The sequence below is a fragment of the Papio anubis genome, unplaced genomic scaffold, assembly GCF_008728515.1.
Source record: "Papio anubis isolate 15944 unplaced genomic scaffold, Panubis1.0 scaffold173, whole genome shotgun sequence".
Taxonomy (NCBI): domain Eukaryota; kingdom Metazoa; phylum Chordata; class Mammalia; order Primates; family Cercopithecidae; genus Papio; species Papio anubis.
Window position 1 is genome coordinate 88,241 of NW_022161724.1, and position 13,291 is coordinate 101,531.

The 13,291-nt window shown below is 35.9% G+C and overlaps 1 protein-coding gene across 2 annotated transcripts in view; it reads left to right on the forward strand.

Moving 5' to 3' along the window:
• RPAP3 (RNA polymerase II associated protein 3) overlaps nucleotides 1-13,291 on the forward strand; it is a 43,701-nt gene that overhangs the window by 4,869 nt on the left and 25,541 nt on the right. For both annotated transcript variants that reach the window (XM_009180579.4, XM_021922248.2), the window contains exons 4-8: nucleotides 3,512-3,634; nucleotides 4,844-4,971; nucleotides 10,341-10,462; nucleotides 11,765-11,835; nucleotides 12,963-13,088. In XM_009180579.4, the coding sequence (XP_009178843.2) occupies nucleotides 3,512-3,634; nucleotides 4,844-4,971; nucleotides 10,341-10,462; nucleotides 11,765-11,835; nucleotides 12,963-13,088 (570 nt within the window). The remainder of the gene's footprint in view (nucleotides 1-3,511; nucleotides 3,635-4,843; nucleotides 4,972-10,340; nucleotides 10,463-11,764; nucleotides 11,836-12,962; nucleotides 13,089-13,291) is intronic.

Here is a 13,291-nt window from a genome sequence, read left to right on the forward strand (position 1 = left end):
TCTTTTTTTTTTCTTTTTACAAAAATTACTATTTATTTACTTATTACTATTTATTTATCCAGTGTACTCTTCATCCAATTTCCTCTGGTGGTTACATCTTTCTTAGCTGTAGTATACAGTATCAAAACTAGGAATTGACATTGGTATAGTGTGTGTATGGTTCTATGTTATTTTATCCCACGTGTAGGTTTGGATAACCCAACCGCAATTAAGATGCAGATATATGGCACCACCACAAAGATTCCCTTTGTGCCATCCCTTTATAGTCGTACTGCTCCCCTCTTCGCCACCTTCTCTAACCCCTAAACAGCCAGAATTCTAAGATACTCCCAGAAAAGAATGACTGTGCAGATGTCTTTGTTGTAAACTGAAGGACCTGCAGTAATCTGTTAAAAGAGAATGCCTTTGTGTCTAGTCTTAGGACTGGGGCTGTGTAACAATAAACATAGGCCTATCTTGATCCCAGGAAGTTGGGCTTCTTTACCCTTCTAGACTGGGATAGCAGATGTGTGTCCTCCCATCTCCCACATGTGATACACAACATACTTGGAGAATCACCACCAGTGCTCTGCCTTACAACCCTTTACCAGTGTTTCAAGCAGCCTGTTTCAAGCAGCCACTGTCGTGTCAGCCTGTGAAAGAGAACCTGTTGGCCAGCCCTATTCTGCACTCCGATCTACTTTAAGGGTTGATTTGGTTAGGGGTATGTGTGTTAGGGGATGTGATAACCAGCTGATGAATTTGGAATATATATTCCTCTTTAGTTTTTAAACAAGTGTTTATTATGTAATATTTGATTCATACCAAAGAATATGTAGAGATATATGTTCTAAAGCATAGTAATAAAATGAATACATGAGCCTACTATCTAACTTAAAGAGAATTTTTCCAATATCTTTGAAGCTACTGGTGTGCTCCTTTCTGATCCCATGTTGTTTTCTCCCTTCTACTCCCAGAAGTAACCACTGTCTGATTTCTCTGTTTATTTTCTCTGCATTTTTCTGTTTAACATTTTTACTAAGGTATAATGTACATAAAGTCCAAAAATCTTAAGTGTACATCTTCCTGAATTTTTACTCAAGTGTACACCTGTGAAACCACTGTTCGGATCAAGATATAGAACATTCTGGGAGGCTGAGGCATGAGAATGGCTTGAACCCGGGAGGCAGAGGTTGCGGTGAGCCAAGAGCACACCACTGCACTCTAGCCTGGGCAACTCTGTCTCAAAAAAACAAAAACAAAAAGAACGTTTCCAGCCTCGCAGAGGCCTTACTTTCAGTAGATGACCTCTCAAAATTAGCCACTGTTCTCACCTCTCATACTGTATACAGTTTTGGAATTTCATATAAAGGTATTATACAGTATGCATTAAGTTTGGCTTCTTTCGCTATCATTATTTAAGATCCATATTGTGAGTAGCAGCAGTTCTTTTTCATTGCTGACCAGAATTCCATTGTGTGGATGTCTTAATTTGTGTCCGTTCTTCTATTGATAATACTTTTGTATTGTTGGTGGTTTGGGGCTATGATGAATGAACCTGCTGTGAACATTCTTGTACTTGTCTTTTGATGGGTATAAGCACCCTAGAGGGGATTTGCTGGGGCATAGTTTATAAATACATTTAGCTTTAGAAAATACTGTCAAACAGTTTTCCAAATTATTTGTGTGGTATTTTTCTTAATAAAACTAAGGCTAATTAAGAGAGAGCTGGGGATTTTATTTAGTTTGCCATCTGCTTCAGGATTGTCCCAATAAAGGAGAAGTAAAATTTTGGGTCTTGAATTTATCACTGTTGGAAATACTTTCTGAAAATAGAATTTATTCTCAAGTGTCATGTAGACTGTCTTCATTTTTTTTTGTGTGTGACTTTTCGTTATAGCCTGTTCCTTTTCATCAGCTGGTGTCTTCTTATAATGTCCTTTCCTGAAAGACATCATCTCAGATGATTTCTTATAGAGGTGTTTTCTACACAGGCATTTACTCATTCAGCAGATACTGATTGAGCTCCTGCTGTATGTGGACAATGCCATCAAGATTGTACTGCATAACTTGCAATTGTCATTTTAGTGTCTCTATACAAGATATAGTTGTTTAATTCCCATTTCTTTCTGGTTCAGATCTGAGCAGCTGCTTTAGTGTTCTGCTACTGTTAGTTTTCTATACATGTCAGCATAGCAGGGTTGGATAATCCTGGCTACAATGTTGGTAGGCTGGTGGTATTTCTAGAATCTTCATGCTAAAACACATAGCTAAATTTTAATCCATGTTTCAATGTTCATTTAATGAAACTATGCATAGTTTTTTTATTTTTATAAGCAATTTGTTTTTTTCTTATGTAAATAACTTTAAAATAGTGTTTGAATGCAAAAAGGATTTTGTTTACATAATAAGTAAAGTTTGTGTTTAAAAGTGCTTTAATGAACTCTAATGGTCGTCCTGGTGGCTCACGCCTGTAATCCCAACACTTTGGGAGGCTGAGGTGGGCAGATTGCTTGGGCTTAGGATCCAGACCAGCCTGGCCAATGTGGCTAAAGCCCGTCTCTACAAAAAATAAAAAGCTAGCTGCACATGGTGGTGCACGCCTGTAGTCCCAGTTACTTGGGAGAGCGAGGTGGGAGGATGGCTTGAGCCTGGGAGTTGGAAGTTGCAGTAAACTGACATCACACTACTGCACTCCAGCCTAGGCAACAGAGCCAGATGCTGTCTCAAAAATAAAAATAAAAATAAAATCTTACTAAAATCATTGTTTTATCATATTAAAAATAAGAGAAAAATTCTGGTGGCAGTCTATGAAATTATTTATTACCATGAAAGTAGTGTGAATCAAAAGAGATTGAGAATCATGGGACTAGCACATTTTTTATTTTTCCTTTGGTAGAGGCAGCTATATTTTGGAATACCCTCAGAGACAGTATAACATATCGATTGAGAGCTCTTGGAGGAAGTAGACTTGGTCACTTACTAGCTGAGTGACCTCGAATGAGTTAACTAACTTCTGCATTTCAGTTCCCTCAAGTGGAAAACATGGGTAATTATACCTTCCTCATAGGTTATTGTGAAGATTAGGAGTTAATGTGCTCTTCTTTTGTTTGTTTTAAAATAGCAGTTTTAAAATAGCAGTTTTTTGTTTTAAAATAAGGAAGAAAAAAATTTTTTTAAAAACCTTTCTCTGCTAATGGGTGCTAATTATATTAGTTTAGGGCTATTTGCAAACTTCCTTTAAACCATAATACCTAACTGCTAATAGTTTGTGATTTAGGAATGATTTGTACAGTTAGCTTTATGAGTTCATAGTCAGATTCTTGGTTTGCATCTTGGTTTTCTAAACAAAGGCATCTTTTTCTCTGGATATAATCTTAACAATGAGAGATTTGGATTGCTTTGTAAGCCTGTAGGTCCTTAGATTGTAACAATTTACATTCATTTGAGTGTATTTTTTTAGTATGTCTTTTTTTTTTTCCCCCCCCCAATCATATAATTATGACCACTGTTTTCCTCCTTTTGGTTTTAGGACAGTATCCTTGATGAGCTTGACAAAGACGATAGTACCCATGAGTCTCTGTCTCAAGAATCAGAGTCGGAAGAAGATGGGATTCATGTAGATTCACAAAAGGCTCTTGTTTTAAAAGAAAAGGTACTAGTTAGGTGTTTTGTTTTTTTTTTTTTTTCAGGTAAGCAGGAGATGTTGAAAATCATGTGGACCCTAAAGTTTCTTGAGCACAGTTTTAGTAGGTGTTTAAACTCTCTGTTGTTATTGGCTACATCCCTCTCTGGAGGCAGTGTAACATATTGGTTAGGAGTACATGCTCTGGAGCCAGATTACCTGGGTTCAAATCTCGATAAGTTCTTTAAACTTCTGAACTTCAGTTATCTCTTCTGTAAAATGATAATAATATTACCAACCTCAATGGGTTCTTAGGAGTAGTAAGTGAACTGTTTTATGTAAAATGCTTAGACTGTACCTGGAGTTGTCCGGTGTTTTTAGTAGTAGGTTGAAGTAACTTGAAATTAGTGTGTGATTCTTGGCATAAATATTATATTCCACTCCCAGGTATCAAAGGCTATTTTTGGTTACTTTTTGGAATGTTCAGTATCTCCCTGAGGGATGCCTCATTATTATAAAACCAGCTGTATTACTTTCACAAAGGTAGAACTCTTTTCAGATTAAACTCTTGATGCTTTTTTTTGGTTACATTTCTGTAGGTTGGCATTCTCAATAAGGAATATAATGCTAGGTATTTTACTCATTTTTCTGCCTGGGCTCTTGGGTTGTGCCCATACAATGACCATATACAGTTACCCTTGAACAGTGTGGGGTCAGTGCCTCATGCAGTAAAAAATCTGCATATAACTTGTGACTCCCCCAAAAACTTAACTACTAATAGCTTACTGTTGACCGGAAGCAGTATGGATAACACAAATAGTTGATTAGCACAAATTTTATGTGTTATATGTATTATATACTATATTCTTACAAAAAAGTAAGCTAGAGAAAAGAAAATGTTATTAGAACATTTTAAGGAAGAGAATGTGTATTTATTTATGTAAATATATTTCACTATGTAGAAGTGGATCATTTAAAAGTCTCCATCCTTGTCATCTTCACATTGAGTAGGCTGAGGATGGGGAAGAGGAGTTGGTCTTGCTCTCTCAGGGGTGGCAGAGGCCGAAGAGGTAGAATAGTTGGAAGGGGAGGCAGGCACACTTGATGTAGACTTTTATTGAAAAAAATCCACATTTAAGTGGACCCATGCCCTTCAAACCTGGGTTGTTCAAGGGTCAACTGTAGTGAATTTCAGAATTTGTAAAAAGGGTCATTTTATATAATTTTCTTTTTTTTCAGGGCAATAAATACTTCAAACAAGGAAAATATGATGAAGCAATTGACTGCTACACAAAAGGCATGGATGCCGATCCATATAATCCCGTGTTGCCAACGAACAGAGCATCAGCGTATTTTAGACTGAAAAAGTAAGGACTTTTGTAACGTGTGTGAATGTGAATGTCTTATGTATATATGGAGACTTATTAAAAAAACTTCTGGAATAAGGTGTGGAGGACAGATTGTGAATGTATCGCATTTTCTTTTCAACTGTAAATTCTTATAGCTCACTCCTTTTTATTGAATTATTTTGCTTAAGCCATTTTAAACATCTGGTGCTAAAACCTTGTTCCCATGGCTCACTTTACTGAGGTATTCCTCTAAAAATTCAGTAATAGTGTTCTTGTCTAATTCACAAAGCTAAAAAAGTTAGTTGGATATTTTTAGAAATCAGTATCCCATTATTTTGAAAAGCTATTTATCCACTATTTAATCTAGAGAACATTTATTATGGAAAACTTAAGATATGTTTCAACATTTGTTTGTCATTAAGTCATACTGACTTTTAAAATAAATAATGTGGAAGAATATAAATGTGGTATTGTCTTGTCATATGCAGGTAACCAACCTATCAAAGGGGTTTTTTAAAAAGATAAACACCATCAAGGAAGACATTCTTACTGTTTTAATTATTTGGAAATACAAATTTTATTGGTATCTGAGTTTTTACTATTTAAATAGCATATTTTTATGTCTTTGAAACTCATGATATTAATCTTCTAAAAAATTAGGGAAATATTTACATTTTATAATATTTGATATCTGCAATATATGTATCATATACATAAATTACAGAGAATAATTTAAAATAAGCCTATATAAACACCCCTCTCAACTTAAGAACCAGAACATTACCATTATTTTTGAAGTTACCTTGATGCTCCTTTCTGTATCCTGTCCGTTGCCTCCCTCCCAGTTAACCACTATCTTGAATTATATATTTGTCATTCTTTTGATTTAAAAACGGTTTATTATATATGTATATGTTGGTAAATAATATATGGTGTAATCTTGCTTATTTTTGAGCTTTAAAAGTATATCATACTGTGTGTAGTTTTCTGTGGCTCACCTATTTCTCTATTATATTTTTATGATTCATTCTTGTTTTGATGCATATAGTTCTAGAGCTCTGATTGTAACTGTTACAAAGGATAATTTCTTTTTAGAAGTATACCATTATGTGTCTATTCTTGTGTTGCTGGATTGTTGGTTCGTTCCTTTCTTCCTTTGTTTTTCTCTCTCTCCCTCCCACTCTTTCTTCCCTCCTCCTGTCCCTCTTTCTATTGCCCACCTTCTGTCCTTTCCTTCCTTATTTCAGCAATGCTGTGAACATTTTTGTATATGTTTCTTGGTGTTGGGTCATAAAATGTGTAGATGTTCAGCTTCACAGGATGATGACAAAGGTAGTTTGTTGTTACACAGTTGTTACAAAGGTAAATGGATGAGTTTACAGTCTCATTAGCGGTGTATAATAATGCCTGTTTCTTACCCTTACCAACACTGATATAGTTGGGCTTCTTAATTGTTGTCAATCTAGTGGGTGTAAAATGGCGTTTCATTGTGTCTTTGAAATGCCATTTTGCACTTCTCAACTACTAGTAAGGTTTTCATTTCTCAACTGTTGGTAAGGTTAAGCATCTTATATATTTTCCACTTTTTTTTTTTTTCCCCTGTGAAATGCCTATTTGGTGTTTGGCCATTTTTTTTAGGGCTTTTTCTATTTATTTTGAGAGTTCTTTATTCTGGATACTAATCTTTTGGTCTTTTTCATAATAACTGTCTTCTCTCAATTTGTAGCTTATCTTCTTTATGGAATTTTAATGAATATAAACATTCAATTTTAATATAGTTCAACTTATTGATTTTTTAAAAAAGATTAGGACTTGATAAAATGATTTGTTGAAAAAAATAGTTTGCTGCTTGAGTTCATAATAGTCTCCTCTACTTTCTTCTAAACATTTTTAAGATTTAATTTTCACATTTAGGCATTTTCACATATGCTGAAGGTTTTTCCAGCTCTATTTTTGGAATAGCCCTGCTTTCTCCTGTGGATCTGCTATGCTACTATTGTCATATGTCATGTTTGCCTAGATCGCTTTCTCATCTCTCTGTTCTTTACACTGGTCTATTGCCTGTCCTTACATCCGTTCCACACTATCTTTAATTATTATAGCATTATAATTGTAAGTCTTAATATTTGGTATACTGAATATTCTGCTACCTTTTATTATTCAGGAATGTTTTGGGTATTCTTGGACTTTTACTCATCAATGTAACTTTTAGAATTATCTTCCCAAATTCCTTAAAATATCCTGTTGAGATTTTGATTAGAATTGCATTAGATTTATAAATCAGTCTGGAGAGAATCATATTGTGTGTTCTTGTACTTTATTATAGGTGAATGTGAAATATCTCCACGTATATTGTCATTAATGTCTTTGAAAACAGTCTTACAATTTTTTTGCATCTGTGTCTGGTAGGTCTTTGTTAGATGTTTTGTTTGTTTGTTTCTTGTTGGTCTGTCGTAGTCACCTTACTAAACTTTTAATATTTCTAGCAATGTCTCTAGATTGTTTTGAGTTTTCTTTTAGGACCATCGTATCATCTGAGAATAATTTCAGGCTTTTTTCCTTGTTTCTAGTCTTTGTGTTTCTTTCTTGTGGAACTGCTTTGGTGAAGACCTCTATGTAATACCAAGAAAAAGCAGTGATAATGGGCATTCTTGTTTCTTGCATTAAAGGGAATGCTACTAATGTTTCACCATTAGGAATTATAGGCATACCTTGTTTTATTGTGTGTCGCTTTATTGCATCCACAGATACTGTTTTTACAAAATGAAAGTTTGTGGCAACCTTGTATCAGGGAAGTCAAGCAACTCCATTGGTGCCATTTGTCCAACAACATGTGTTTACTTTGTGTCTGTGTGTCACGTTTTGGTAATTGTTGCAGTATTTCAGATTTCTTTTATTATTATTGTATCTGTTATGGTGATCTCTGATCAGGGATCTTTGACGTTTCTATTGTAATTGTTTTTGGGGAGCCATCAAGCACACCCATATGTTGTTGTACATCCTGTCTGCTTCATTGACCAGCTGCCCCCACAACCCAATCTCTCTCCTTCTCCTTGGGCCTCCCTATTCCCTGAGACACAACAGTATTGAAATTAGGCCAGTTAATAACCCTACAGTGAGGCCAGGCACGGTGGCCCACACCTGTAATCCCAGCACTTTGGGAGGCTGAGGTGGGTGGCATCACTTGAGGTCAGGAGTTGGAGACCAGCCTGGCCAACATGATGAAACCCTGTCTCTACTAAAAATACAAAAATTTAGCTAGGCGTGGTGGCGCATACCTATAATCCCAGCTACTTGAGAGGGTGAGGCACGAGAATCGCTTGAGCCCAGGAGGCGGAGGTTGCAGTGAGTTGAGATCATGCCACTGCACTCTAGCCTGGGCGAGAGAGTAAGACTCCATCTCAAAACAAACAAACAAACAAACAAACAAAACCCTACAGTGGCATGTTAAGTATTCAAGTGAAAGAAGAGTCGCAGATCTCTCATTTTAAATTGGAAGAGCTGGAAATGATTAAACTTAGGAAGGCATGTCGAAAGCAAAGACTGACTGAAAGCTAGGCCTCTTGTGCCAGTTAGCCAAGATGTGAATGCAAAGGAAAAGTTCTTGAAGGAAATTAAAAGGGCTACTCCAATGAACACAAATAATTAAAAGCAAAAGAAGCTTATTGTTGATAGGGAGAAAGTTTTATTGGTCTGTATAGAAGATCAAATCAGCCGCAACATTCCCCTGATCCTAAGTCTAATCTAGTGCAAGGCCCCAGCGCTCTTCAATTTAGTGAAGGCTGAGAGAGGTGAGAAAGCTGCAGAAGAAAAGTTGAAAGCTAGCAGAAGTTGATTTATGAAGTTTAAGGAAAGAAGCTTAAACAAAAGTGGAAAGTGAAGCAGCAGGTGCTGATGGAGAACCTGCAGAAAGTTATCCAGAAGATCTAGCTAAGGTAATTGATGAAGGTGACTATGTTAAACAACACATTTTCAGTGTTGACTAAACAGCCTTCTGTTAGAAGACAGTGCCATTTGGGCTTTCACAGCTAGAGGGAATGCCTGGCTTCAAAGGACAGTCTGATTCTCTTGTTAGAGGCTAATGCAACTGGTGACTTTAAGTTGAAGACAGTGCTCATTTACCATTCCAAAAGTCCTAGGGCCCTTAGGAATTATGCTAAATCTACTCTGCCTGTGCTCTATAAATACGACAACAAAGTCTGGATGACAGCACATCTGTTTATGAACTGGTTTACTGAACATTTTAAGCCTGCTATTGAGACCTACTACTTAGAAAAAAAGATTTATTTCAAAGTAGTGTATTGACAATGCACCTACTCACCCAAGATCTCTGATGAAGATGTACAAGGAGATGAATGTTGTTTTCATGCCTCCTAACACAATATCCGTTCTGCAGCCCATAGATCGAAGAGTCATTTCAACTTTCAAGTCTTGTTATTTAAGAAATACATTTCATAGGCTGTAGCTGTCATAGATTGTGATTCCTCTAGTGGATCTGGGCAAAGTAGATTGAAACCTGGAAAGGATCAGCTATTTTAGATGCCATTAAAAGTGTCCGTAATTCATGAGAGGAGGTCAAAATGTCAGTGTTAACAGGAGTTTGGAAGAAGTTGATTTCAACTCTTATGGATGACTTTGAGGGGTTCAAGATTTTAGTGGAGGAAGATGTGACTGAATTGCTGCAATCTTGTGTTCAAACTTGAATGGATGATCAGTTGCTTCTTATGGATGAGCACAGAAAGTGGTTTCTTGAGAGAGAATCTAGTCTAGGTGAAGGTGCTGTGAATGTTTTTGAAAGGAGAACAGAAGATTTAGAACATTATATAAACTTAGTTGATAAAGTGGCAGAGTTTGAGAGGATTGACTCCAATATTAAAAGAAGTTCTATTATGTAAATGTTATCAAACAGCATCACATGCTACCTTCACCACCCTGATCAGTCAGTAGCCATCAACATCAAGGCAAGATCCTCCAACAGCACAAAGATAAATATTCACTGAAGACTCAGATAATTATTAGCATTTTTTAGCAATAAAGTATTTTTTAATCAAGGTATATACATTGTTATTTAGACATAAAGCTTTTGCACGCTTACTGGATTGCAGTATAGTGTAAATAAAACTTTTGTATGCACTGGAAAACCAAAAAATTTGTGTGACTAGCTTTATTGTGACATTTGTTGTGGTGGTCTAGAATCAAACCCACAATATCTTTGAGGAATGGCAGTATTGCTTTTATTATGCTTAGTTAACTAAAAGGAGGTGGGAAAAATGCCTTCAGTGGGCAAGTAAATTCCCTTTTCAAGGATTTCAGAAACAAATTTTGAAGTTTTGGTTTAGTAAATTAGTTTTGTTAACTTTATTTGTTTTAATGTTTTTAAATTGCAGATTTGCTGTTGCTGAGTCTGATTGTAATTTAGCCATTGCCTTGAATAGAAGTTATACAAAGGCTTATTCCAGACGAGGTGCTGCTCGATTTGCTTTGCAAAAATTAGAAGAGGCCAAAAAAGGTATTTTCTAGTCATTATCTAAAAAATTCTTTAACAGTGTTATCTAACAGATGCTATGTAGAGAATACTGAGTAATCACAGTTACTACCTTTAGAGAGCTTTCTGTATTTGAACAAAGGTCATTTTTGGAACTGAAAAGATATCTTGATTTTTTAAGAAAGAATGTGTTATTTGCCACCAATCAGAATTTGGTTCAAATTTTCATGTTACTAAGTACTAGCTATGTAACCAGTATCTTCTCTGACTTTCAGTTTCTCATCTGTAAAATAGGCATTAAAATGTCTTCTTGGCTTTTGTGAGGCAAGAGGTAGTGTGTTTAAAGCTCATAACACATTTTTGTTCACTTATAAATTCTAAGCCTTCTATTATTCCATAAAATAGGTTTGTGTATTGTAAATCACAAAATCTGAATAAAGCTGATATTTAATTGGATTTTGCTGCTGCTTAGGTTTTTTTTTTTTTTTTTGATACAGAGTCTCGCTTTTTCGCCCAGGCTGGAGTGCAATGGCGTGATCTTGGCTCACTGCAACCTCTGCCTCCTGGGTTCAAGTGATTCTCCCTGCCTCAGCCTTCCAAGTAGCTGGGATTACAGGTGCCTACCACCACGCCCGGCTAATTTTTGTAGTTTTAGTAGAGACAGGGTTTCGCCATGTTGGCCAGGCTGGTCTTGACTCCTGACTTCAGGTGATCTTCCCACCTCGGCCTCCCAAAGTGCTGGGATTACAGGAGTGAGCCCCCGTGCCTGGCCTGCTTCTTGGTTTTATGATGTACAACTTATGATAGCAGGTATCCTTCCTGGGGCTGGTGGAAGATGGTTTGTCATAGGATTTTGTCTGCCCTGGGGGAGAAGAAGAAAGTTCAGTGGCTTGGCTGGACACAGTGGCTTACACCTGTAATCCTAGCAGTCTCGGAGGCCAAGATGGGAAGACTGCTTGAGGCCAGGAGTTTGAGACTAACCTGGCCAACGTGGAGAAAACCTGTCTCTACTAAAAATACAAAAATTAACTGAGCTTGGTGGTGTGTGCCTGTAGTCCCAGCTACTCAGGAGGTTGAGGTACAGAGTCACTGGAACCTGGGAGCTGGAGGTTGCAGTGAGCCAAGATTGCGCCACTGCACTCAGCCTGGGCAACAGAGTGAGAATGTCTCAAAAAAAGAAAGTTCAGTGGCCTAATGATAGTATTTCTTTGTTTCTCTTTTATTTTGCTGTAGGACAGTTGCCTAATTGTCACAGGCAACAAAAGATTGTTTTATACAAGTTTTTAAATATTACTGATCTTTAGAAATTTTTTAATCTTCTCTTAGATTATGAAAGAGTATTAGAACTGGAACCAAATAACTTTGAAGCAACAAATGAACTCAGGAAAATCAATCAGGTAAACTATAGTTATTTAAATTTTAAGTGTATTGCTTATAACTTTTATTTGAAGAAGTAAAGCTTTTTGCATGTATTTTGTACTATGGATTTCTTAATATTGAGATTTTCTAATTTTAATTCTTTGTACCATAGAGTTTTACTAAATGAATTTGCAAGCCAGAGGGAGTGTAATGGTATTTAAAGACCCTTGATTGTTCTAAAAGTTGCCTGAGATCTTTAGAACTACTGCTGCTTTACTCTTTCCCAGATGACAGAATTATTGTTTTTTTATCCCACTGATTTTCTTCCTTTTTGGCTTATGCACTGATTGAAACATTGAGAGAAAAATGACAGTGATTGGGGAAAGTGTGCTTTTAAATATTACCATTACTATTGCACGTAAGATCTGCTGGTAAATATGTTAACTTGATTGTAGTTGTGAACTCTATTATATATTTTTAAAATTTTGTGTTAGGTCAAATAATGACTGTGAGTATTGAATTTGAGAAGTTTGGTAATGTAGATGTAATGAACTGTTAGGTCTGAAAACAGCTCCTAAAACAGTGCCTGGCCAGTATAGAAATTCAATAAATATTTGTTGAATAAATGAGCAACTACTTTTAATGGATGCTACTTATTTATTTATTTAAAATAATTTCAACTACTATTTTAGATTGAAAAGGTATATATGAAGGCTTTTTACATGGGCATATTGTATGAAACTGAGGTTTGGGGTGTGAATGATTCCGTCTCCTAGATAGTGAGCATAGTACCCAATAGGTAGTTTTTCTTCCCATCCCCTCCCCACCCCCAGTGTTTCTCTCCTCAACAGGTAGTCTGTAGTGTGCATTGTTTCCGTTCCATGTGTACCCAATGTTTACCTCCCACTTATAAGTCAGAACAGGCAGTATGTGGTGTTTGATACTAATTTTAATTGAAATGAGAAGCACGTTAAATTTGTTATATACTTATTTTACTTTTTACTTTAATAAGTAGAAAGATTTTGAATTAGAGTAGAAAATGTTATTTCGATTATTTAAAATGTGGCAGAAATTCTAATATATTTGAGGTATTTATGTTTTAAGGTCAAATGTATATGCATCTTGTATTACTTGTTTTATTTTAGCTGACTGCTATGTCTCCTAGGCTTTAGCATCCAAAGAAAACTCATATCCAGAGGAAGCTGACATAGTGGTTAAGTCAACAGAAGGAGAGCGAAAGCAAATTGAAGCACAACAGAATAAGCAGCAGGCCATTTCAGAGAAAGATCGGGTAATCCAAAGCTAATCCAACATAGAATGTATATATTTTGCTGAGTGTTGATTTATTTCTTGTATATCAGTTAAATTTTTTCTCTAATATTAAAGTTTTGCTTGAGTAGGAATTGGAAATTAAATACACTAAAGCCTCTGGGACCTACTAATTCAAAATTTGGGTAATTGATGACTTTATACATAAATTTAAAAAGTAACTAT